At 45.0% G+C, this 26,913-nt stretch overlaps 2 protein-coding genes across 9 annotated transcripts in view; one reads left to right on the forward strand and one right to left on the reverse strand.

The window, feature by feature from the left end:
* Cep57l1 (centrosomal protein 57-like 1) overlaps nt 1–20,363 on the reverse strand; it is a 56,562-nt gene extending 36,199 nt beyond the window's left edge. For 2 of the 7 annotated variants that reach the window (XM_039098619.2, XM_006256562.5), the window contains exon 1: nt 19,950–20,297. In XM_039098619.2, the coding sequence (XP_038954547.1) occupies nt 19,950–20,069 (120 nt within the window). In that variant the 5' untranslated portion in view covers nt 20,070–20,297. Of the gene's footprint in view, nt 1–9,097; nt 9,180–19,949 lie in introns of all 7 variants that reach the window. The other 5 variants (XM_006256565.4, XM_006256567.5, XM_063279076.1 and 2 more) reach the window with 5 other exon arrangements.
* A 6-nt stretch (nt 20,364–20,369) lies between these two features.
* Nucleotides 20,370–26,913, forward strand: part of Sesn1 (sestrin 1) — a 93,093-nt gene continuing 86,549 nt past the window's right edge. Inside the window, exon 1 of one of the 2 annotated variants that reach the window (XM_006256560.4) lies at nt 20,370–21,660. In XM_006256560.4, the coding sequence (XP_006256622.1) occupies nt 21,382–21,660 (279 nt within the window). In that variant the 5' untranslated portion in view covers nt 20,370–21,381. The remainder of the gene's footprint in view (nt 21,661–26,913) is intronic. The other variant, XM_063279074.1, reaches the window with a different exon arrangement.

Below are 26,913 nucleotides of genomic sequence, written 5' to 3' on the forward strand. Positions count from 1 at the left end.
TAGGATAAAATCTTTTCATATAACTTATAATACTGAATTAAAAGTATTCTTTAAAATGCTCATAATCGGAGAAGGGGTTTAGAAGGATGAATAACACCAAGGATATTTGAAAGAGCCATGTGGAAACCAACTATTTGATACGCTCCCTAAAGACAAATACACACATGGGGACAAAGAACGGGAGCGAGGGAGGGAACGGGAGAGAGTAGGGAGGGGGATACCTAATACACATCCTTTTGGATTAAAGCATCAGTGATTCAGTCCTTGGCATTACTGGTAGATGTATGCATGTGTGTGTGGTGTATCTGTATGCGGTATACACAGGTATACACACACATACAGGTGTGTGCGCACACAGGTATACACACACATACAGGTGTGTGCGCACACAGGTATACACACACATACAGGTGAGTGCGCACACAGGTATACACACACATACAGGTGAGTGCACACAGAGGTATACACACACATACAGGTGAGTGCGCACACAGGTATACACACACATACAGGTGTGTGCGCTCAGGTATACACATATGTGGAGGCCAGTCAGCGATGTCAGGTCTTCCCCTCTATCATCTCATCCTACTCCACTGAGATGGGGACACTCACGGAATCTGGAGTTGGTTTAAGGGCAGTAAGCCTGATGACCCTCCCATCTCTGACTGAAACCACATTGGTCATAGGCACACACACATGCAGCCCAGATTTTACATGGTTCTCTGCAGCGAGTAGGTGCTTGTGCTACTGCTACTGAGGAATTTAGTTATAGACAAATTCTTCTTTTAGGCATCTCCATGAGTCTGCAGTTTCGTTAAGGAATATAATGAATGGGAAAGGCCCTCGTGTGAATCTTCTGAGGGCTCCTTCCTGCTTCTGATAGTTACATGTTATCTAATCTTAGCTAAGTCATTTCCTTTCTCCTAACTCTGAACATTACCAAGTATTACTTGGGAGAAGTCACCACGATACAAACTTTAGCATTCAGTTTCCTCAGAACTCAGTTCTGACAAAGACAATCTCCAACCTCTCCCTGGGTGGTGCACACCTGTCATCCCAGCCCCAGGGAGGCAAAGGAAGGAGGATTTCTGAGTTCAAAGCCAGCCTAATCTACAGAGTGAATTCCAGGGCAGTCATGACTACCCAGAGAAACTGTCTCAAAACAAAATAAAACAAGCAACTACAACCTCCAGGATCATTCCTTCCCTGTAACGATTCAGCCTCCCGTGCTTGTCCAGTCTTCCCAACTCTTCTCAAGAGTTGTCAGGTCCCATACCCTTGAAAAAGCAAGACCTGCTTTGGGAGGCCCATGCCTGCAACTGCAGGTGACAGAGGAGCACACGTGTAAGGGCAGACTGGGCAATGCAGCCAAGACCACGCCCCTCAAATGAAAGCAAAGATAACATACATTTATTTATTTATTTACTTATTTATTTATTACATTCCCTCTATCTGTAAAATAAGAGCTAAGACTACCTGTCTTCTCAAAGAAATATATGTATTGAATCAACATAATGTAGTTTGATACTTAGAAAACAAATGTTGCAAAACTTTTCAGTCATTACAGGTAGTGAACATCTGTAATCTGAGTTGCTCTCAAATCTTTGAATATGATGTTTATGTTCAAATTGGTTTTTCTGTTTTTGATCAGGGATGTTAAACTGGTAATGTCTATACATTCATTACAAAATCTAAAGTATCAAAATGTGTATTCCAAATACTCTGCTAAAGAACCCTGAGCCTGTGCTAGAGAGACAGCTCTTCTGGTAAAATGCCTGTGGAGTGAGCTTACGGATTTGACCTTGGATCCCCAGCGCCTATAAAAAATTGAATTGATTACACATGTCCATAGCTCTGTAGGCATGATTGTTATGTGTGCACCCATAGCCTAACACCACAGGAAACAGAGACCTAGAATCCTCAGAACTCAATGGCAAGCCAGTCTAGACAATCACTGAGCTAGTGAGATACAGTATTTAGGAAAATGTCTGACATCAACTGGTGACCTCCACATACACTCACATGTGCACACACAGGCTCACACACATGCATTCTCTCTTACCCAACAGACATGATCCAAAATTGTTTATACCCAAAATAATAAGTTCACAGATGTTCCTAATGACACTGATAGACCACAAAATATAAAAAACACCTTTGTATTCCCCTGTGGAGAGCTTTTGGGATTGCTTCTAGAAACTTGGCAAGAGTTTGACATTGGGCTAGGATAAGGAAGTAAGCTCAGGCAGGAATCTGACTTTGGGCTAGGACAGGGAAGTAGGCTCAGTTAAGAATATTTACATTTGGGCTAATTCACAGCTCAAGGTAAATTCAGCCGGAGGATGTGTGGCTTCCCTTTTACCTGGTCGTCCTGATGAGTCCCCAGAAACAGTGATGACGGGACTTTGTTGCCTTGTTCGTTCCTTGACCTAGAAGTGACCTTATTATCTGCATGTACTTAAGATGGTATAAAAGCAGACTGGGGAAAATAAACCCTTTTCAGCCTCAGCAGTGGCTGGAGTCATGATATAGTGTTGTCTGATTGTCTTTTTCTTTTTTTTTTTTTTTTGGAGCTGGGGACTGAAACCAGGGCCTTGCGCTTGCTAGGCAAGCGCTCTACCACTGAGCTAAATCCCCAACCCCTGATTGTCTTTTTCTTTTCAATCTTTGTTCCCTCCCTGAAGAACCTGTTGATTGACTGGCTTGGTCACACCGCTATCCCCTTTTTGTTTTGAGTCCAGCCTTGGTATGTATGTAGGCTGGCTCCCTGGAACTTCCTCAGTGGACCAGACTGGCTGGTCTGGTACTCAGAGATCCCCTACCTCTGCCTTCTGAGTACTGGCATTAAAGTGTTTGCCACCATGAGCAGCCAGCTATATTCACCACCTTTAACATTGTATCAAACCTATCCTGTGTCTTCAATGGGTCATTTGCTCAATCCCCATGTTTAACTTTGCTATGGTGATTCTCAATGCTGCTACACAAACCCAACTTTATACTCAACACCTTTGCCTTCTGCTTTCAGCAGGAGGAATGAACCCAGGCCAAGTGCTGGTTACCTAAGTGCTTTGTCACTGAGCTAAACCTCCAGCCCCTAGGCCCACCCATTCTTAAGTTCTCTTCCTAGAGCACTGGCCCTGTGAGCAGGCGCCTGTAATCCAGTGCTCTCAAGGTAGGAGAAAGGATCAGAACTCAAGGTCATTATTTTTGGCTACTTAAAGGCTAGCTTGAATTATATAAGGCCCTGTCAAGAACAAAATGAACAAGGATAAAGGGGGAGAAAGGGTAGGGATGTGGAGAAAGCCCATTCATAAATCATCTTCATTAAGCCGTATGCCTTGAGGATAGGGGCTGTAATGAAATGCTCTCATTAAACTGGAATGGACTGAGTTATTGCAAGACAATCCTATGAAAAGTCACTTCAACAGCTGGGGATGGAGTTCAGTGGCAAAGTTCTTGAAACAGGCATCCTTGAAGTCACATCATTATAAAGTAAATGGAAGTTGTCATAAACATCACTCCCATTGGAGAGACTGTATGTAACTAGACAGTGAATCTTAACAGCAACTGGCTTATCAGAATTCTACTTCCCTGGCACTGAGAGCTCCAATTCTTACAGCCAGCCCTCAGAATTAACTGCCCCAGCACTTGACTCATTGAGGTAAGCAAGTGTTCTGGAGGGCTGAAGTCATCTGCTGATGGAGAGATCCTGACAGGGTGATCTACTGTGGAGTCAGCATTAAGCCCGCACGTCTTTTCAAGCAGACTTGTTGACACAGCTGTTAAGGTCTTAGTATGAGCACGGGAATATGCTGTTGCCCTGAATAGGGGTGAGAACAAAACCTGATTTTCTTGTTTAGCTGAGGTGGAAGCTTAAGTTGATCAAAATACATTTTCCTTAAAGTGTACTTAGAAAAGACTATTACTCCGGTTCTGCATTAGTTCCCAGTGCCTCCTTTATTTAGCTGGCCAGGCCGAAGGCTGAGGTGCTGAGGGCCTGTTGATGTAGACCTAGCAGCCGAAACCAAAAAGCCTAGTAGAAAAGAACCCAAGAGCTGGATCTGGTGATACACGTTCTTACCTCAGTGTTGGAGGGGCTAAGGATGGAGAATCAAAGGTTTGAGGCCAGCATTACTACATAGATGAGTTCTAGGCCAGCATGAGATATACAGAGACCCATGTAAAATGAACAAATAAACACACACACACACACACACACACACACACACACACACACACACACACAACTCATCTTGTAAGAGCTGAGAGGCTGAGTGAGGGAAGCAGATTGCTTCAGTTCAGGTTTCAAGCTCAGCCTTAACAACAGAGCTGAGACTCAGTCTCAAACAACAACACCCACCCAGTAAGTTGGGTAAGGTATAGCGCACACCTCAGAACTTGGGAGGCAAGACAGGCAGAGCTCTATAGGTTCAAGGCTGGCTTGGTCTTCAGAGTGAGTTGCAGGCCAGCCAAGATAGAAAAGGGAAAAAAAGGTCACCCATGAAACCCTGTCTAGGTAGCTAAACATTATAGGTTAGAACTTCTCACAGGAAGCTCTCATTCCACACAGAGAGCATTTGTAGCCACATCAGAGCAATTCATCTCATATAAAAATGACTTTTACCAGGGAATGGTGGCGCATGTCTTTAATCCCAGTGCTTAGGACAGCCAGGGGAAAAAGACGTCAGTAAAAATGTTAGAAATCAGTGTCACTTTCAGTTTTTATTCTACCTCAGTTCCAGTTATGGCGAACACATGCTAAACTGCTAGGAGCTAGAAACAGGAAGAGAAAGAGCTCAGTGTTGGTAGGAATAAACACAGCAAATATTTGAGTAACCTGGCCCCTATTACCAGACAACTCGTTACTCCCTAGGAGGCAAGGAAGAATCCCCAAAGCTGCTTTTACCACAGAGTTAGCCAAATTTGCCAATAAAGCTCAGACTAGCCATGGCTAAATTAAACCAAGGCTTCTTTTATTTAATATGATCAACTTTTACTCTGCAGTGGAGTTTCCTCCTGGGCATAGCGGCACAGGCTCCTATCTCAGTACTTGAAGATGAGGTCCAGTGAGGAGACTCGGTGAGTTCACTTGGAGACACTTGGCCCACCCATCTCAATACACAGCATAGTAAAACAACACCCCAGACTGCTACAACAGACAGAAACTTACCTGGTTACAAATTACAAGGGGGTTGGGGATTTAGCTCAGTGGTAGAGCTTGCCTAGCAAGCGCAAGGCCCTGGGTTCGGTCCCCAGCTCCGAAAAAAAAACAAAAAAACAAAACAAAACAAAAAAATTACAGCCAACAACATACAAAGAAAGGCAAAACAGCCAAGCTAAACAGAGGAATCTGCCGGGCTAAGTCCAAATACAGACAATATTTTCTATATATGAATACTGTTATAATTCTTCACACTTAAATTACATATTAGCCTGTGATTCTTCACTGGACTAGCTCAGACACTAGAATGAGTGTGTCCAGAGATTTCACGGAGGATAAATTATAAATACATATACATATCTATATATAGCCTGATTTATAGATTGAAGATTACTCTAGAAAATAAAAATCAGTGTAAAGTTTGCTAATTTGATATTATCCTGGTCTACATAGTAAGTTCTAGGGCAGCGTCTCAAATAAAAACAAACTAATTAATTAGTTAATTATCATTTTCATATTAGTTTAGTCTTATCATTTAAACCAAAGTTGAGATTGAAATTCATGTTCTTGTAAGTTGCTCTTTTTACTTAACGTAAAAATATAATAGATGTTTAAGTGTATAGTATTTAACTAAAGTACAATTTTCAATAAACAGATATGTAAGCTTTCTTATTAAGATATAACTAACCAATTCTAATGTTAGGGATACAACAATTTCGATGCTTTTACAATTCTGTTAACTGTTAATGCCTACAACTATTTCAAATAAAGCATTACTGGAAGCTTTTCGGTCTTAAAGCTTTTAACTGTTACCATATCCTACAACTAGTTCTCTCACCAAAAATACTCTTTTAGAAAATTTTCTCTAAGCTATAATACCTCTTAAATATTTCACAACTGGGCTGGAGAGATGGCTCAGAGGTTAAGAGCACTGACTGCTCTTCCAGAGGTCCTGAGTTCAATTCCCAGCAACCACATGGTGGCTCACAACCATCTGTAATCAGGTCTGGTGCCCTCTTCTGGCCTGCAGGTGTACATGCAGGCAGAAAGCTGTATGATGTATACATAATAAATAAATGTTAAAAAAATATTTTACAACTGAGGAAAAAATAGAATTTATAGAAGAAACATTTAAAAATAGGAATGAAGGGCTATAAAGAGAGCTAAATGGTTAAGGATCAGTGTTCAATTCCAGCACCCATGGCTCACAACCATGTAACTCCAGTTCCAGAGGATCCAGTATGCTCTTCAGGCTTCTGTGAGCACTGCATACATAAGGTACACAGCTAAGCACCCATACATATAAAATGAAGAAAAATTATATTGAAAAGTAGGAGTGAAGCTTCTAGGTCAACACCAGCCTAATTTTTTCATGTTCCATGACTCAAGATTGCTGCTACCGGCCACTCTCAGTGACAGAAGCCAGCACGCTATTAGAAAAGTACTTATCAGTCCTACTCAGCTGTGAACCCTATGAGGTATAATGACTGGCCTGGTAAGACACGCCTACTAGTGAATGTGAGTAGAGTAACTGACCACCTTCTAAATAGGTTTAAACTGCACATGATGAAATCCGTGATCGGAGAACCTGTGGCTAGGCAGGCCCCAGGTCAGAGGGAACAAACGACTACTATTTTCTAAGTATAAATTCCTAATGACTCACTGTCACACGCTCTGCATCTCTGATCCCCAGCTGAGAAGCTTCTGTTTGCAGTAGCTGCTTAATAGAGATCCACAACCGACCAAGGTGCTGCGAATAGCGGTTCAAGAATTGTTTGCACTAAATGGAACATATACACTGTGCCCCTTCCTCCCAAGGCTCAAGGACCACTGTGGAAGAAGGGATGGCAAGTGTAAGAACTGGGAGCAGTGTGTCAGAGCCTCCTGGGGCCCCTGCAGTGTTTCACCCCCCTTCAGACCCTTCTGGGTCCCTTGCAGGGTTTGACCCCCTACTGAGCCCTGCTGATGCATGTGGAAGCCTTTTGTTCCTAACAAAGGAGCAGTCTGGCCTGGTAAGGACACACCAGGGCGATGGTCCTGTCTCTGTCTTCCCAGTCTTTTGTTTTTGAGATGTAGGCTGGTCTTTCTGGATTTCTCCCCAGTAAATTGGGGGCAGTATTCGGTCTTTTGGGTCTTTTGTTACCGAAGTCTCGAGCTGGGGTTTCCCACTGTGCTTCCCAGATTTTCCCACCTGGTCAACTTGGGGTATATATTCGGTAAATAAAGCTACAGAGTAGTCATTCTTTCTCGTCTTTTTTTTTCTTTTCTTTTTTTCGGAGCTGGGGACCGAACCCAGGGCCTTGCGCTTGCTAGGCAAGCGCTCTACCACTGAGCTAAATCCCCAACCCTGGTCATTCTTTCTTAACAGGATATCTGGTAGACATCTTCATCTCAGTCAGCAAAGCGTCTCACCCGCTCTGCTCCATCCCATATCACACTGCCGATGGCTTCTCTCTGAGCCTGGCAGCAATCTCTCTACCCATCCAGTCCCCAAGGCAGGTTGCCGCCATGCCAGACACACACATCCCAACTCCGTGGCGGCCCAGTGTCTCCAGCCACCACACACTCTCTTGAATTTAAATCGCCACATGAAAGAACACACAACACAATAACCTCTGATCCAATTGATAAGATATAATTGTCCACCTGGACACACAAAGCCCTGCACACACCCATCCCATCCGTCCCTTAAGAATATTCATAACAACCTGTAAATGTGCAGACAGGAACCTTAACTTCAGTCTCCATGTTCTTTGCTGCTTCTTCCTTTCCTTGCGTTCCAGTGTCCTCCTCCCTCAAACTTCTCTCCCGCCCATCCTTCCTTCTCGTCCAATGACAGGCCTCGTTCTCTCCTGCACCTGCCTCACCTGTGTGCGATCATCCTACACGAATACGAATTCACAGTGATTGCAACAACGTGCACAGAGCCTGCAAGCTCAAGATAACAAACCCAGCATGGAGGCAGGGGCTGGGCATTAACGGCCCAGCCTCACCATGGAGCTCCTGGCGCTGAACCTCTGGGAGAGGGTCCTCTAAGGGTGTAAGCCCCGTGAGCTGACCGTGCTCCGCAGAAGACCACACACCCAAGAAGAGATGAGCTTTTAAAACTAAAGAGAGCCATGCCCAGTGGTGCTCACCTTTAATCCCAGTACTTGGGAGGCAAAGGCAAGTGGATCTCTGTGAGTTCAAGGGCAGCCTGGACAACATACTGAGTTCCAGGACAGCCAGGCTTATGTAGAAAGACCCTGCCTCAAAAATAAACGTAAATGACAATAAAAAGAAGGCATAAGTTTCAGTGGGTAGGGAAGGAGGGGTGGATAAAGAGAGAGAGAAGTGATGAATGCTATCTTAGGAAACCCTCAGTGAACTAACAGAAGATATATGAGACATGAAAACGTTTCTGGTTTACATACTAAAACACAAACTGTAAAGACGTGTCAATCAGCACTTGAAAAGTATTATGTACAAAGTGTCTACAAATCACATTTGGCTTACAATCTTAAAAATATAGCTACTATTATCAAAATAATTTCACATAAGGAAACAGGTAAAATGACTAGCTGATTTGGTTAAAGGTCTTCAGGCAATACCTGTAGTATCCTTTTCTGACAGTTCACTGGTGCGGGTCGGTCATTTGAATGAGAACGGCCTCCACAGGCTCATACATATGAATCCGTACGGCACCAGGGAGTGGAACTGTACTAAAGGATTAGAAGGCCTAGGAAGGAGTTATGGCCATGAATGCGGAGATGCTCCCTCTGATGATGAAAATGGACTAAACTTCTGAAACTATAAGCATGATCCCAATGAAATGTTGTCTTTCATAACAAGTGACCTTGGTCAAGGTCATGGTGTCTCAATATTCTCTATGACTTTAGATTAAAAAGAAAACCACCGAGGGGGCTAAAGGGATGAGTCCATAATTTATTAACGTACTTGTTGCTCTTGCAGGGACTTGGGTTGGATCCCAGCACACACTGGGGCTGACAGCCGTCCATAACTTGCTCTCCTCTGATTGCTGAGAACAGCAGGAACACATGTGGTACACAGACAACATTAAGGAAAAAAACATCAAAAGCCTAAAATAAATAAATCTTTAAAAAAGTTTTTCTTCAAAATAATATATTTTATATTAACTTCTTATTTAATTCAAAATTCGCTAAGTTTGCGCTCCCTAAGTGTGGTAGGTGGGTCAACTACTGTAGCTGCTCATGCGCACACATGCCAGCTTAAGCTGGACATTCCCCGATCTATAAGCACGTGAACAGAGGAACGTTTATGCACAATTCAATTCGTACGATTTCCAAAGGAAACATTAGAGCTACTAGAATTATTTTTGTACAAATAGGCCTACTGCAGAGATCACAACTGAGAAAATCATAAAACACTTTAAAAATGACACTCTGGAGGAAATTCTCCAGGGGAATTCTGTTCTCTCCACTAAAGAGAACCACACACATATACACTCATGAATAATTTTTTTCCCTCTCCCCATCTAATAAAGCCTCTTTTCCTGTAACGATGAATGAAATTAACAACAGATGGCTACTGACGTTACTAATTATAACTTACACAGCCAACTGTCATTAATAAAAGCCAGAATTTTGTTGGATATATTATACTTTATCTCATTTAATGTAGTGCTTTAAACACAATATTATTTTAGCAATGGCTGCACACTTATACTCCTCTATGGCTCTTTAGAAGCAAGAAATACATCTTTTTCATTAACCAGCTATGCCCTAGGCTTCTTAGTAGTTGTTCAATAAGCTTGTTTGTTTATTCAATTAATATAGTGAAAATATGTAAAACACAATCTATCCCAGTCTGGTGGGATATACTCGGTTCAAACACTGACCATTGCACTGCATCTCCTACGTAACATCTCTGAAATTCAGATTTACTAGTAAACTATATTTGGCAGCATTTCTCCCTGATTTTGTGGACTATAAAATAATTCTATGATTTACAATGTCTGGCTTCTTACATTTAATGAATAAAATCTTCGCAAAAATATAGATCAAAGAACACTTTTCTGGGCCTAGAGAGATACCGCAACAGACAGGAGGCCTTGCTGCCCTTGCAGAGGACTCACACTCATGTGGTGCACACACACAGATGCTGGCAAAGAGCTGTACATATAAAATTTTAAAGAGAATATTTTTTGTAGCCAGTGAGATGGCTCAGTAACAAAACTTTCCACCTATCTAAAGGAGCTGATTCAATCTCTGAGACCCACGTGGTGGAAAGAGAGAATGGACCCCTCCAAGTTGTCTTCACAAGGCTCCTTGGCATCCATGTACCTCCTCATAAACATATACATTCAAAACAAATGAAATGGAATACATTTAAACAGAACAATTTTTCTAATGCTGTTAGGTAAAGGGGCAAATATACAAAATGGGGAATACCTATAACTGTGTAAGGCATCATGGAGTTTTACATAAATAACTCTTGCCTATCAAATCAATGTGTTATGAGCAGAAAGACATCTCATTAACTGTGTTCTTGGGAGATTGATAAAGATGAATTTGATTATTTGCATGAAAAATGTAATTAGTACATGGGACAAGTGGGGAAAGGAGCAAGCTCTACACCAGTGTCTCAGGTTTCTGTCACTGACCAAAAGCAATCTAGAGAAGAAATCATGTTACACTTCCATGTAACCGTTCGTCACTGAGGAAATCAGGGCAAGAACTGAGGCAGAAGCATAGGGGCAGGCAGGGCCTGGAGCAGTCCACGAAGGGATGCTGCTTACTGATTTCTTACAGACCCAGACCTAGGGGCCATACTACACAGAGGGCTGGGTCCTCCCACATCCATCATCAATCAAGGAAACCGCCCACACACACCTAGGGCTAGTCTGACGGGGGTGAGCCCCAGCTGAGGCTCCTCCTTCCTCGACTACACTAGTGTGTGTGACGCTGACCAACACTAAGGAGCACAGAGTGCAAGGAAAATTACACCAATATCAATATCTATCTATCTATCTATCTATCTATCTATCTATCTATCTATCTATCTATCAACAGCAGATTTCATTTACACCAACAGTCTACTCTCCAAAACAGAAATTAGGAAAAAATCCACGCAGAAGAATCTCCCCCATGCACAGCAAGTTCTTAGGAATATGTCTAACCACAGAAGGGAAAGACCGCGAGAATCCCAGGATTCTGAAAAGGAAGTCACAGACTACTGGACAATGGGGAACACTCACTGTCCCTAGGTGGGCAGACCAACACTAGATGTCTGACTGTCAGGGTTAACGCAAGGATTAGTGTAGCACCTGTTACACCCTTCCTGTCCTTGTTCTCAAGTACCTTAAGAACCCATATAGAACCACAAACCCAAAGACACTCAAGCACTCCCAAGGAGTAAGAACAGAGCCAGAGGCAGCACAGCACCAACTGCAGGCCTCGTAGAGCTGTAGTGACAGAGGCAGCCAGGCGCTGCAGACACAGACAGCAAGGATGACCCACTGTGACAGAGGAAATAAAGCAGCAAGGTTATGCCCACTTACTGTTCGACAAAAAGGGCAACAACATACATTGGGGGAAGGGAGAAGAGAGCTGATCCAACAAATGGAGCTGGCAAAGCTGGCTTTCCACCTGCGGAAGAATGGATTCTCTCACTTTCTTCAAAACCAGGTCAATGGGTCAGAGACTGATTTAAAATCGAGAACACAGACATGGAAGAAAAACGCAGAGGATGTTGTTCAGGACACTGGGGTGGGTAAGGCTTCTTAAACAGAACCCCAAGAGTGAGCAGGGACTAATCCCAAGTGGCAAAGGTGGGCCTCTAAGAAAATGTTTCTTTACAACAAGGGAAACAATCAGCAGAGTTGACAGCCCACAGAATGATGCTCACTTCCGACAAGGGACTACTATCTAGAATTCGCAAAGAAATAAAATTGCCAATCCACAAATGACTAAATTAACTAAGTAGGCAGTTTTAAAAAAGGAAGGAAGGAAGGAAGGAAGGGAGGAAGGAAGGAAGGGAGGAAGGGAGGGAGGAAGGAAGGGAGGGAGGGAGGGAGGGAAGGAAGGAAGGAAGGGAGGGAGGGAGGGAGGGAGGGAGGGAGGGAGGGAGGAAGGAAGGGAGGGAGGAAGGAAGGACTGGAAATAACTATCGTAAAGAGCTCAATATCCCTAGCCATCACAGAAGGGAAGTCAAAATTACATTGAGACATAGTGTCACTTCACTTAGAACGGCTAGAATCAAATCTAACAACATGTGGGAGAGGATGTGGAGAGAAGGGAACCCTTATCCAGTTTAAGAGTGAGGGTGCAAACTAATACAGAGATCGTGAAAATCAGCTTGGAGCTTTCCGAAGGGTTTTAAAAAGAGGACTACCATATGGCCCAGCTATTAATTCCCAGAGCTCCATGCCCTACCACGGAGATATTTGCAAAAAATCGATATAATTTTTAATTGCAAGAAATATGACTGTCTAATAGAAAAATCTAAGATAAGCTAGACAGTTTATCTAGAAAATGTAATTTTAATAATGTTTGTTTAGCCGGACATGTCATATACCTATACTCTCAGACTGAGGCTTGGGAGAGGATTGCCAGTTGAAAGGATAGCCTGGACTACATTACAAAGTCCTGTCGCCAAAAAAAAAAAAAAAGTATATTCACACATACCACAACAAAAACCAGTGGGAACTGAAGGAACAATGCGAATAAAGGTAATTAGACTGGGGGTCCTGTCCTGAAACCTACAGGGCAGAACAGTCTAGTCTAGAAAAAAGACTCCTAAATATGGGAATGCTGCCTAGAACATATGTATGCTAGGATAACATGCTATCCACACTGTAAGACTAGGCATATTTTCTCTATGCCAATATAACCTAACCACGAATTCCAACAAGACTTACCCACACGTGCACAAGGAGTAGCTGTTTTAGAAGGAAACAAAGAACGTGTTATAGACTTTAAGAGGATATTTCTTTAATAAGACAATCTACAAATAAAAATTGAAAATGAGTAAGCTTGGTGCTACATGGCTAAAACTCCAGTATGCAGGGGCTGAGGCAGGAAGATCACCAGCTCAATTGCACCAATAAACCCTTATGGAAATGTTTAAACTAGCCTTTTATATAACAGAACCATCACTGACAGATAACCAGTACTGTCTGGGGATTAAAGAAAAACATGACTATGGAAAGAAGATAGACAAGAGTCAGCTCAACTTACCAGGAAAATGCAAACTAAAGCGGAAATAAGTGGGTCCTATTTAGGAGGCTGAGGCAGAATTGGTAGAGCTTAGAAATTCAGGTAAGTAACACTTAGAAGAGCATTTCTCACTAGATAAGACAGTCAGGAAGACTCAAGACATTGTTCATTGCAGAGGGTAGAGAGTGTACACTGTTACTGGTATTTTTAAAGGATTTTTTTTTTTTGCCATTTATTTATGTATGCATTTAGGAAACTAGTTCTTGATGTAGAATCCAGGCTTGGTTCAAATCCAGATCCTCTCTCTCCAGCAGCCTGAGTGCTGGGACTGCAGGCATATAATGTGAAGCCCAACCAACTCTGATTTTGAAGAAACTCCATTTCGTGCGAGACCAGGGGCAAAACTCCAATTCCAGGAAGGAAATCACAGAGTCCCCGGAAGCAAGTGTCCTATGGCAACGCCCTACTCTAGAATGGTCAGTCAGGCGACAACAGCAGGGTCACGGTACACAGATAACCTTAGACGTCCTGCAGAGAACAGACACCTTAGCCATCTTGTTTGTAAGGTGTTTTGTCCCCATGTTCAGTTCCTGCAGCGTATGCCAGAAATGAAGTTCTAAAAATATTAACTTCTTGACCCATATGTCCCCAAACTTTCTGTTAACTATAATAAATACCCTGTACCCCTAGACTTGGGGCTCTCACTCTGACCCACTTGGACAGGAGGGAGGGTGAGAGACCTTACTCAAGAGGTCCTAATAAAGACCCTTGAGTGTTTACATCAGAGTCAGCTCCTTGGTAGTCTTTGGGGTCCTGCAACTTGGGCATAACATTGACACCATGCCTAGTACTTCACACTTACAATTACATAAGATCCAATCTTACTTCTCTAAGTACCATTACAGGATATTTGAATACTGTATATAGGAAAACAAATCGTTAGCATGACATGAAAGCTTTGAAAGATGCTGCCCGGGTGGCTGTGGTTAGGTGTGTCCTGTAGGGCTGCACTTTGGGCGTGCCTCTAAAGCCTCCTCAGGTAAGAATGCTAAAGAATGGAAAGTTCCTGCCTATTTTAAGGCAAGCTGCTTGGGAGAGGTCTCGTGGTCTTTGCTCAATGACCTGAGGCAAAGTCAGCTGCACGGCCTTGACCTGCCCCACCCTAAAGGTGAACCGGTGAATTAGGAAGAGGCTGGATGATTTCAAAGAAACACAGAAATAGCTTGACATTCAGGAGCCAACTATATAGTAGCCCAATGTGTGTGTGCAACCCAATGTGTGTGTATGCAAACCTCCTCTCGGGCAGAGAACCAGAAACTAGCCACAGTATGGATGTGTCTAAACCGGAATGGAATCTGAGGAGCCGTGGCTCAGGAGGCCAGGGCTCAACAACATGAAGTGACCACACTGTCTACCCAATCTCAGGTTCTGAGGTAACAGCTTCTTGTACAAACTTCCTACAGAAAGACAGACAACACTAGCAGGAAGACTGATGTGCTAATTACTTGGTAGGTATTTCAAAGGATGTTTATGAATTATCAAGTTTTGTTTCAGCTTCGTCCTTTCAGTAAGAACTTCTAAAATGTGCATCACACACACATATGGTTTGTGAGAGTGGCTTACAAGCTGTGTTTCAGCTTATCCGACAAATGACGTCTCTCAGCAGAAAGTCCAAGATCTAATAGTTGTTTGGCCCATAAGGCTGGATAGCTCAGGTGGTCTCCAGTATATGTCATCTGAATCCTGAAGAAGCCGGCTCTAATGCCAGGGAGACAGGACAAGCACCCAGAAGGCAAAGGCGTCCCTCTTCCCCATCCTTCATATAGGCCACCATGAGAAGGTGTGGCTGAGGTTTTAGTGTCTGCCAACCTCAAAAGATCCAATTAACCAAAACTCCTTCATAGCCATCACCTCAAGCCTTTGCGCCTACTGAAGGAACCCCTGCACACCAGTAAGACATACAACTAACATCCGTGCTAGGCTTTACTGTTCTTTAGAGCACCAAGAACCCCTGCACACCAGTAAGATGTACAACTAACATCCGTGCTAGCCTTTACTGTTCTTCAGAGCACCGTCCAAAGATTTATTTTAACTAAAACTGTTTCCTGGAGCTTAAGCACCAAGTAGGTCTGCTGTGGCAGCATCAGGCCAGCGGCTGGCTGGAATTTAAAATGATGATGTAATGCTGCACGGTTCAGCAAACTATGGTTAATGAGCAACGACACAGTGTACAAGGATAAGCATGTGGAAGATGCCATTGGTGGACTAAACACACGAGAAGGATGGCCGAAGGTGTGATCGAGTGGTTGAGATCTGTTCTCAGCATTTTCATGGCGTTGGTTCCACCCGAGTCACAGAACTGTTTGCTCTGCAGACGTCTCATAAAAGTACAGCTTTCATCACCTCCTTCCATGCACCAACCACCCAGCTTTGTTCATCAGCATACACAGTACCTCTGAGAGGTAAAACACCACAAGTGTTTCCGTGCCATTCACTCCCCGCACCCCACCTACCTCCCACACAAGGGCTTGCTCACTGACTCAGGCTGGTCTTGAACTGCTGACCTTCCCGCACCAGCTCCCAGCCTGCTGGGATAAGGAGATGTGCGCACATACTGAGCACCACCAAGCTTGTGTGTGGTCTATGCTAGGCCCCAGGCTACTGAGCTTTCGTCTGACTGAGCAGACCCTGCACTGGATGCTCTGAGATGTGCAGCTTTCCCCTCTGCCCAGGCCTTAGTCACAGTAAGGGAATCTGGAACTGAAAGCTGCATCTGTTACACACCGGCCAGCAAAGATACGGCTCAAAGAAGAGCACATTGGTTTGTTTGTTCTCTAATCAGGGGAATTCTCTGAGCAAGAACTATTTGAGCTAAGATCTTCAGAGGAAGAGGAGTCAGACAAGAAGAGGCCGTCTAGACAAAGGAAACAAGGACAGAGATTCTGTATCTCTGTTTACTGCCTTTGGTTAAAAAAGAAGTCTACCTGCCTTTTTGCACTCTTCGCCCAAACTGATGTTATCAAGATGGTCAGTGACCTTTCAAACAACAAAGTTGCAATTTGCAAAAGCTTAATTGGTCTTTATTTTCAACTCTGGAATGGAGCAATACTTCATTCCATCAAATAAGCTGAGCATTTCATTGGCTCGCACAGAGGTTGGTTCCATAGCTAGGGAGGCTAAAACACAGCAGAAACAAGAGCAGACTGGTCTCTTCAAAGTCACTTTCCACCAGAAGAGATCAGGACAGAGATGAGTCAGAACAAAAGAAAGTAACTGGTTAACCCCAGGTTCCTTCATGTTACCATTTGGAAGGACTGAAGAAAGCAGGCCTCAAAGCAGATTATTATACCCACTGGCTAGCTTGAAACTCCCTCCCTCTTGTTCTCCTGATTTCTCAGGTCAGATAGCGACTTAACTTCAGTCTGGATATATAGAACATTAGCATGGGTGGCCACTTTAATTTTTGGGGGTAGGGGAGGGTCTGACCTGGGGGAATGGATGGGGGTGGGGGGCAGACACAAGAGTTCAGTTCCAAAGCAATGGCTTCTGTAACCTCTATTAAAAGTCTCCACAGGGGTGGGGATTTAGCTTAGTGGCAGAGCGCTTGCCTAGCAAGTGCAAGGCCCTGGGTTCAGTCCCCAGCTCCGAAAAAAAGAAAAAAAAAAAAAGTCTCCACAGTGGTCAATTAGTCCTTATGTCACTGGACCTAGACAGCATTTAACATAGCCATTCCTTCCTCTTCTCTTTATTCATTTTGCTTCTAGGACACATGAGGGTTTTCTCCTCTACACTGGCCACTCCTTCAGAATCACTTGTGGGTGACTTCAAATCCACTGAACGTCATAGAGTACCTCCTTCGGCAAAATCACAACCATTTCAAAACATTACACTGAAACCTCAAACCGTCTTCCTCATTTCTCTTCCATATCCCAAGGCAAGTGGCCAATCTGCTGACCTCTTCCCTATCCTATATACCAACATGCACACTTCTCCATGACAGCAACTCATGCTTTCTTTGGTTTTACTGTCTTGTTTCCTGTGGAACAGAGAGAGTCTCAATACAAACTCCTGCCTTCACGCCCCCGCCCCAGCTAGAGGATGAAAGACGTGGACCACTCAGTCCAGTTTCAAAAGCCTTATTTTCGGGGTTGGGGATTTAGCTCAGTGGTAGAGCGCTTGCCTAGGAAGCACAAGGCCCTGGGTTCGGTCCCCAGCTCCGAAAAAAAGAACCAAAAAAAAAAAAAAAAGCCGTATTTTCAAGTAGGTCCCTCTCTGTCCAGTCTTCCCCTGTCTCCTCTGCCCAGACCTCGTGTCCCTCTGGAATCTTTAGTCCCACCGGGATGATTAAATTGGATGACCTTCAGAACTCCCAAAAGCCCTTGGTTTTGATGATTCATGAGATGATTTGATGTAGCGTCAGAGAATGCAAAGCACATAAATTAACTCAGAGAAAGGTAACTGGAGGGGCCTACAAACAAAACAGCCCATGTCCCCAAACAAAAACCATGGGCCCTTGGTCCCCTGTGACGCTCTGGAGAATTAAGCCCACCCAGAACAAGGCAGAGAAAACTCCACACCACTCCCCCTCCCAGCACGGACTCTCTGCTCACTGTCTGCATCATCCTCCACAATAGCAGAGTCCTCTGTACCCCACCCGCGCACACACACCAGATTGGAGGCTAAACCATCTTCTCAGTATTGCAGGCCTTTGGATAAAGGCAACTCCACCCTGCTAGCTCATCTTCTAACAGCTGTCCCGAGGTGGCTGAGGTGGCTGATGTGGGCAGCCAGCACATACAAGCCATCAAGGATCCTCCTCAGACTGAAAGGGGAACCTTTTCTCGCCAGTCAAGCACTTTTCATTCCTTTCCAATTTGCTTCATTGTTTCCTTTGCCATGCACTCTTATTTGCTCTCCTAGACTACAAGCTCAGTGACGCCCTACTGAGCAGAAGGCAGTCAGCAGGCACTTGTTGGCTGAAGCCTTGTGCTATTCATTTGGCCTTCATTTTCCTTGGGATGAAAACTTCCCTGACTTTCTAAGATTGGGCTAAATGTTCCCACAGCCAACAATATCAAATAGTATCACAACTTATTTTATACATTAATTTTCTAATACGATGAGGGGTTATGTCTTTTCCACTCGCCTGTGGTGGGATTTTAATCCAGCAACATGGCTACTCAGATTAGAACACTGACATGCCCTTAGCACACACCTTTTATCCCAAACAATGAAGGTAAAGTTAGTTTGTAGAAGGAAGCAGCCATGTGATGTCTACTTTCAAACTGAGAGGCAGACAAAGTGACGAATCAGAAAAAGATTTGATAGAATAGGATATGCCCAGCTCTCAGGAAAAGAGAAAGGAGAGAGGCAACATAAGAGGGAGCAGAGCAGAGGGAGAGGAAGGAAGGGAGCTTTACTGGGAGTTTTACAGAGGCAGGTTGAAGAGAGAACAAGTTAGACACAGGGAAAGACTGAATGAGCAGGAGCAGAAGGTTAGAACAGTTCGCTAGAGTGAGTGAGTTTGAAGCCAAGCAGAGTAATTCAGTCAGAAGCAAGAGATGCCAGTTTGAGTCAGAACAGCTGGGCGCTGAACCAGCCAGCCAGAGTTCAGAGAGAGCCAGGAAGGGTGAGCTTATTCAGCAGTAAGTCTCAGAAGCTGAAAACATTCTAGGCTTCTACAGAAGCTAGAAGTTTCTAGGATTAGTCCTAGGTTAGCAAAGCCTTTTTTTTTTTTTTTTTTTTTTTGGTTCTTTTTTTTCGGAGCTGGGGACCGAACCCAGGGCCTTGCGCTTCCTAGGCAAGCGCTCTACCACTGAGCTAAATCCCCAGCCCCAGGAACAAGCCTTCTTAAACAACCACCCCATCTCTCCAGTCCCTGATCAATATTTTATGACTACGTTTACTCTGTAAAACAAAGGATTAAAATCTAATCCGATTACCAGTCTTACTAGACAAACCTTCCAAATCTGAGTTTTCTCAAGTATAAACACTTCACAACACCTTCTGAGAAATGTCCACATCACTCAAAGACAACACATTTGGGAGGTTTTTATGGGCTTCTTTTCATACAGAACCTTTCAAAGCTTGTAAAACTTCGAACCTAGGGACATTTGGGAGTTCTTCTCGGTCTCACACAAAACGGACTTGCTTTCAAAGATCCCTTCGGATTCTATTTGACTTAGCAAAAACACAGCGCAAAACACACCCCTGTAAGAACAAAGGTGCAATTGCAATGCTTAGTAGGGATTCCTAATCCATCCAGAACTGGCTCCGTAAGATTCAAACGAGTGTGACATCCGGAACGTAGGGCTCAGAGGGGTGTTCTCGAATCTTACAGATCCCGTGCAAGAGGATTGCGGAAGCAGCGGCGTCGTTTGTTTTCCCCAGCTTGCCTGTCTTAAGGCTGCTCCTCGACCTTCCAAACAATTATCCCCAAATCCTTGCTCCAGTCACCCACCAAGTTTAGCGCCTGCACTATTTCTCTCCCGGCAAGCCATTGGGGAAAGGCTCTGGAATGAAAGAAAGCAATCCCAGATGGCTTCAGCACCAAAATTTCAGGGGAAAACCATTTCCAATGAGCGGCTCACAGCCAAGTCTACCACGCTTACCAGACAGACGCTCCCAGTTAACCACGGCCTCCAGAACCGTTGGTTCGCGGGCAAAGACGAGTGTCGCGGTGGCATCTGGGAGTTGTATTTTCTGTCGCAAACAGAGCGCGTCGGTAGCATTACAACTACATTTCCCGAAAGCCAACGCAAAGACGCCCTGCCTACTGAATCTGGGGCTTGGCTGTCACTAATTTTTAGGCTAATCTTTAATTATATCCCACTTATACTAGGAATACTACAAAGCACCTTTATTTGTTCGTTTTTTCTTGTGCGATAAACATCTCGGGGCATCCGTACTCCTTAATTTCCTTTACCCTTCTTCAAGCCAGCGCCTCCAAACGTCGAGAACGGACAACGCCGCGGAGAGCGCATGCGCCTTGGCCGGCGTCGCGCATGCGCAGCAGCCGGCCTTAGCCGGCGGCGCGCGTTGGACTCGGGGTCCGGAGGTACTCTGCCCGAGGGCGGGGCTGCTTCCAATGGCTGCCTTTGCGGGTCGCGTGTGCCTGGGCGGAGAGGCAGGCATGGGGCAGGGGCGGCTCCCGGCGGTCCCGGGCGGGGACAGGGGAGGGGCTGGGTGTGAGGACCCCGTCTCCCCTCCCTGCTCCCGCCTTCTGGGCCGAGCCCCACCGACGGGGCTGGGCGAAGGGGCGGGCTCTGTGCCTGGGGCCCTGTGCTTCAGCAGCGCAGCCCGGGGCTCGATGACTGCTGGGTCGCTGGGTGCCCTCTGGCTTGGCGGAGGTGGGCGAGGACAGAGGGGTAAGAGAAGCACGGCGTACCCCGGAAGACAGGAACCGGCAGGGTCGGCGACGCTGCCCTCTGTCGCCGCTGACACAGTGACTGGTGGGCACTGGAGTCCCCGGAGCACCGGAGCCTCAGGCCCCAGCAGCTAAGGGCCAGGGTCTACCGCCTACCCCCGCCAGCAGCCCGCCCGCTGCCCTGCCGAGGCGCTAGGAGGAGCCGACAGGGGCGGAGACTGGTGTCGGAGGAGGGCGGGGTGGGAACACTAGAAAACTGGCCGCTGCACAGACAAAAAATAAAAAAATCGAATGGCTGGAGAACCTTCTACTGTTACCAGCCTTTTGGGACCAAGCACGGATTTGACAGCTCCACAACGCGAGGATATCCGCTGACCCTGCGACACCGAGAGCACTTCCCCGAGACTCCCTGTCCAGCTAACCAGCTCTGTGAGATTGCAACTTTCCAAGTTGGTTCTTTTCCATCTCTGTCAGAAGACTGCCCTTTCGTGTGGGAGAGGGTGCCTGGGTGAACCGCCTTGTGGATCGATTTGAAAGCATCAACTTTAAAAAAGCACGTGTGATTCCCAGTGCCATCCAGACGCCTGCTTTCGTGACCGCTGGATTTTTCTGACTTTATTCTTAACCAATCTCTCTCTCAAAAAGACTGAAAAAGAAAAAGCTCACGATTGTCAGTCATGGCCGAAGGAGAGAATGAAGTGAGGTGGGAGGGTCTGTGCAGTAGAGACCCAACTACTAGAGAGACAGCACTGGAAAGCGTTAGGCAGATTGTTCTGAGAAAAACCGAGTACCTTCGTTCTGCCAAAGAGACACTTTCTCGACCTTCGGACGGGCTTTCAAATGGTGTTTCTTTGGATGGGATGAATAAACTTCTTGCCCATCTGCTTATGCTGTCCAAGAGATGTCCCTTTAAAGACGTGAGAGAGAGAAGCGGGTTCATTCTGAAGAGCGTCGAGGTAAGAGCGTTTTAGACTGACTTAGACGGTGTGATTTTGACTTGCAGTTAATTCACTGTCGCCTTTGCTTCCAAGGGGTAACTAACTGGATTGGCTGTTAAAACGGCATCACTAGGCATTGGGGGGGGGGGGGGCTCTGTAAAACACTGAATGTTGGGCCCAAATGGAACAGTCTAAACTAAAAACGGTTTTCAAACATAGATGAGCAAGGATTGTTTTTACGGTGTTTTCGGCAGAAATGTCATTGCCTGTGGAGTATAGTACTTATGAAAGGTCTGGTTAGCTACAAGTCCCATCTTTGTTTTTCTGTTTGTTGCCAAGTGTAGCCAGTGCACTTTTCACGTTGTTACAGTGTCCTGTGTGGAAAGTTTCACACCGAAGGCCTCAAAAATGAGGAATTGCATGAAATGCTTGTTATTTGTTCAGGGTGACTGGCAGGATAATGTTTTTCTGGCTCTTTAACAACCAAGACAGGATTTCATTTTCTAAAAGCATCCTAAACCAGAACTAGAAAACACTAATAAAAAAAGCAGCTTAAGTCATAAAGAAGGTCCAGGTTGGAAAGTTGGACCCAAAGTTAGGTGCTTAGCAGTGTACTCTCAGTCCTCCCAGGAAGCTGAGGAATAATACCACCACGAGTTCAAGACCCTGCTTTGGGTGGGGGCGTAGGAGGGGCAGGGAAAGTTGGGTTCAGGTAAGGCATTTGGTGAAAATACTTGGCTGTTGAGCTATTTTTTGTCTTCCCTTGAATTGTTTCTTTCCGCTTTTCACGTGCAGACCTACTTAAATTGTGAGTGCGGTAAGGTTTAAAATCCTATAACGTCCTGCCATTTTCTCTACAGTCACGTTATCCTTTTTAGTAGAAGGTGTGTTGAAATGTGGAGGAACAGGAGAAATATTTGCACATAGGAAGACTGCTCAGGGACTGGGCATTAGGATGTGACAGCATTCTGTAGTGACTTAGATCAAAGAGGGGCAGTCAGATCTGTAAAACGGTTACTGTAGAAAGCGAAGGGCTTCAAATGTTTCTTACAAACTCTCAAATCAGTTATAGTTCATTCCACAGGCAGGAATTAATTTTCAATAGATGTGCATTCTATCCCTTAGACATAAGGAACTGTTTCTCCTAGACCTCTGTATAGCTATATGGTGGTTTCTTTTTATTTATTTATTTATTTATTTATTTATTTATTTATTTATTTATCATAGTACACTACGGCTGTCTTCAGACACACCAGAAGAGGGCATCAGGTCCCATTACAGATGGTTGTGAACCACCATGTGGTTGCCGGGATTTGAACTCAGGACCTCTGTAAGAGCAGTCAGGGCTCTTAACCACTGAGCCATCTCTCCAGCCCTGGTGGTTTCTTCTTAAGTAACGGTGTCATCATTGTGTCCATCCAACCTTGCTGTGGGTTGTGTTTGAGTACATGACCTGGAAGTTTCTTGGCTTCTCATCTAGTGTTTCAGGGCTTTGCCCTTCCCCATGTTGTTACTCTGATTCACCTTGGTCTCTTCTTGGCCATTCACTTCCCTTCTCATTTACATTTGAGTGGGAAACTAAATATGTAACATGTTAAGAGTTACGTTGTAGATAGAAGTATCGAGGCTCTGGGGAGTACCTTGTTAAAGACGCGCAGCTTCAGTGGTAAGGAAATGCACTAGGGTCAGAACTGAGTTCAAATGCTTCCCTATTCTTGGACTAAGTGACCTTGGGCAAGTTCCTTGGCTTTCCTTGTGTCCGATTTTCACCTCTAAAATCAGGATGAGAACGCAGAGCTTTTGTGAGGTGAGGTGGCATGCAAATGCCATCATATCTACCGAATGCACCTCTCCTCTTTCACAAGTGCAATAGACTATGTAAAGCATAGCTCAAGCTTGATTTGTTCTGCAGGACACAGGGTTCTATACCGAGGGACTTCCTAGAGGCCTCTATCTCTCTCTGCTCCCCATCTATTACTCTTTACTGCTGACATTGTTGCAAGAGGAACTTGGTTTATATTGTTCAGTAAGCTAATGTTGGTAAGTCTCTTCCCCAGAAGGGCTCTTAAGTTCTCAAGTACTCAGAATATTGGCCATGACCTGGAAGCTACTAAGTAAATATCCAGTGGATAAATAAATGTATCTGCCTTCTTGCTGTCTCACATTAACTTGCAGAGATGAAATTTCCATTTTATGGAGTTTCCGCCCCACAGCATTTATTCATGCATGCATTTGAGCAGCAAAGAGTGAATACCATAGCAAGCATTGGGGGCCAGTGGAACAATTTGGATGTTGCCAAGGGGTGACAGGCCATAAAGAAGCAAAGGGAGAGTTCCTGGAGGCAAACACCTGTAAAGAGATTTAATATTCATTCACTCACTCACTCATTCATTCATTCATTTATTTTGAGTCAGGCTCTCCTGCCTCAGCCTGCCAGGTGCTAGTGTTATGGATATACACCACGCTTTTCTTATGAGATTGCTGTAGAGATCCAGGCCTAGAAAATAGTTTGTATGAAGGTTCTGAGACTTGCCAGTGATTTAGGATGGTTCATGTTCACAGTTTGAGGGGAGTATGGAATCTAGGAGCATATGCTGGGAGTCAGACAGACCTGGCTTGGATACTTCATTATCTGTACAACCATGAATAAGATTCACATTGCCCTCAACTCAGTTTCCCTATCTGGGGTGATGCTGGTAGTTCTCGCCTCACTGTGCTGCTGAGAGAGTTAAATGGAATAGCGCCTGCAAAGTGCCCGGCACCTAAGAGGTGCACTGTAATGGTAGACACTGTATTGTTCCCAGGCAAGACCCAGGTCCCGAGGGACTGGGCAATGTTAAGGCATGTAGCTGTTCGCCCAGGACAATGGGAAGCCACTGGCGCTTTGAGCAAGAGGGTAATATGATTGCTAGTGTTACAAAGATGGTTCTGGAAGATGGAAAGTGTGTGTACAGGGTCAACAGGGGATGTGTCGTATCAGTTACAAGGTGGTTCTGTGGCAGACACAATAGTGGACTGCCATGTGGTAGAAGAGGAAAAGCAAACAAACGTGAGCGATAACAAGGTGTCAGAATCCATGGGAGATGACTTCCAAATGCACGGAAGAAATGAACATAAAAGAACTTGCCGTTTGAATTACTTGGTGAATAATGACAGACTGAGGAGAAAAATTAGTTTTCCCATCTCCACACTGAGTGAGGTTCAGCTGTCTCGGAGGCGCCCGAAAGGAAGTCACCCCTCAATGGGTTTGTGTCTCTGCTTCCACTGTATGGCTCACCTTCACTTCTCAGACTTCCCCCAGCCTTCACCTCTCTGTCCACTGCATGGCTGCAGAGCCATTTATCTACCCTGCACATCTGACCACCTCACTTTACTGTCTGACCCCATTATGGTAGAATACAGCCTTAACATGGCTGACTCCACTTCCCTCCAGCCTCGCTGCCTCCTCATTGTTCACACTCTGGCCTCACGTGGACGCTGAGTTGGAGTTAGTCCTCCATGGTACTGTCTGTCACTCAGCTCGGAGGACTGGTCAGCAAGGAGAACTATGGACTTGATCCCAGGTGACCACTAAACCTATAAAAATTGCCACATTGGTAGACAATAGCCTTTTATCACCTGTTATCAATTTGTTGACTTCATATCAACAACGCATTAAAATCTATGTGACAAATGTTCTAGAATTACTGTGTGCAAGCACTGTACTTGGAATTGGAGGAGCAGGGAAATGGTTCCCCTGCATCTCAGCAGTCCCCCCCCCCCCTCTCTCTCTCTCTCATTTTTGCTGAATCTAAAAGCAGTCCCGTCATGCATCTTTATGACCTCAGGCCCACTTCTGGGTCACTACTGAGCTGTAGTCCTGATGTCTGTCAATAAAATTAGGTAAAATATAAGTGCACATATGATTACAAGATTATAGAGGGAAAATACATAAACTCGCTGGTAATTAACAGGAAAAGGAGGTAGATCTAGATTAAGTGATTAAATACTTTGTTAAATGAGGTGGGGAGGATTTATGATTTAATGATGTGTAAGTATTTCTCCCAGGGAGCAATGGAGCTTGAAGCATTGCACATGACACACATTAATGGTTCCCAGAGCACCTCTCAGTGGCATCAGCCCCGTGGCCGTAGCGTGTTTGTGTGTATTGTAGGCAGGCTTTGGTTTTACTTGTTCTGATTCCTCATAGGACGACTCCACTCTGCTCCATTGTTTACAGACGTAGCCATCCCTGCTTCCCGCCTGCAGCCCTGCCTTCCTGTGTCTCAGAGAAGAAAGTGTTTCCCTGGAGACTTTGCCTCAGCCTCTGTTGATCATAGTGGCCATGTTCCTCTCTAAGCTGTCACTGGCAAGAAGTCGGACACGGTTACTTTAGTCTGGGTTAATAAGCGTTCCGGCCCTAATAACCAGGAGACCCCGTCCATCACCGGACAGAATGGGTGCTGGTGAGAAAGGAAGGAGTGGGGAGGGGCCACGTGCAGTCACGGGTGCCTTTACCTTGCTGCACTTGGACAGGACTGCGTAGTATAGCCTTTGGACTTTATTAGGTTAGAAGTGTATTTAATTCACTTCTTATGGGAACTATAAATCAGAATAACATAGCACAGTAGTAATGTTCTAGGGGCAGATTTGGTCTTTTGTTTGTTTTGTTTTGTTTCGTTTTGTTTTGAAGACAGGGTTTTTCTGGCTGTCCTGGAACTTGCTTAATAAACTAGGCTGGCCTCAGACTCAGACAGAGATCTGCATGCCTCTGCCTCCTGAGTGCTGGGATTAAATGTGTGCACTGCCACACCTGGCAGATTTAAAGTAAGTTCTGCTTTGCTTTCCTTTTCTCTGCCCTGTAGTCAGAACCAGAAGTTTAAGTCAGACACACAGCCCTCACTCTTGCTCCTCTCTTAGGTGTGCAAGAAGCCTTCCTCTTACCACACAGTTTACACAGTTTCATTATCTTTCTCTATACACTGAGCCGTCTCTTCCCCAGAAGGCTGTGCGGCTGCCTTCTCTAGTCATTGCTGTCTTTCATGCTCCCTTAGCCACCTTCTGTCCCAATACCGTTTGCTCTCAAGCTTCTGAGTTCCTGATTGCTGGAATGCTGGAAGGACAGGTGTGTGCCATCATGCACAATTAGAAGGAGCTATCTAGCTCCTCCCTCCCTCCATCCCTCCCTCCCACCCTCCCTCCCTCTCTACCTCCCTCCCTCCCTCCCTTCCTCCCTCCTATTGGCTCTGCTGATAGAACCCAGGTCTTTGCACATGTTGTATCAGTTGATAC

The sequence above is a fragment of the Rattus norvegicus genome, chromosome 20 (assembly GCF_036323735.1).
Source record: "Rattus norvegicus strain BN/NHsdMcwi chromosome 20, GRCr8, whole genome shotgun sequence".
Lineage (NCBI taxonomy): Eukaryota > Metazoa > Chordata > Mammalia > Rodentia > Muridae > Rattus > Rattus norvegicus.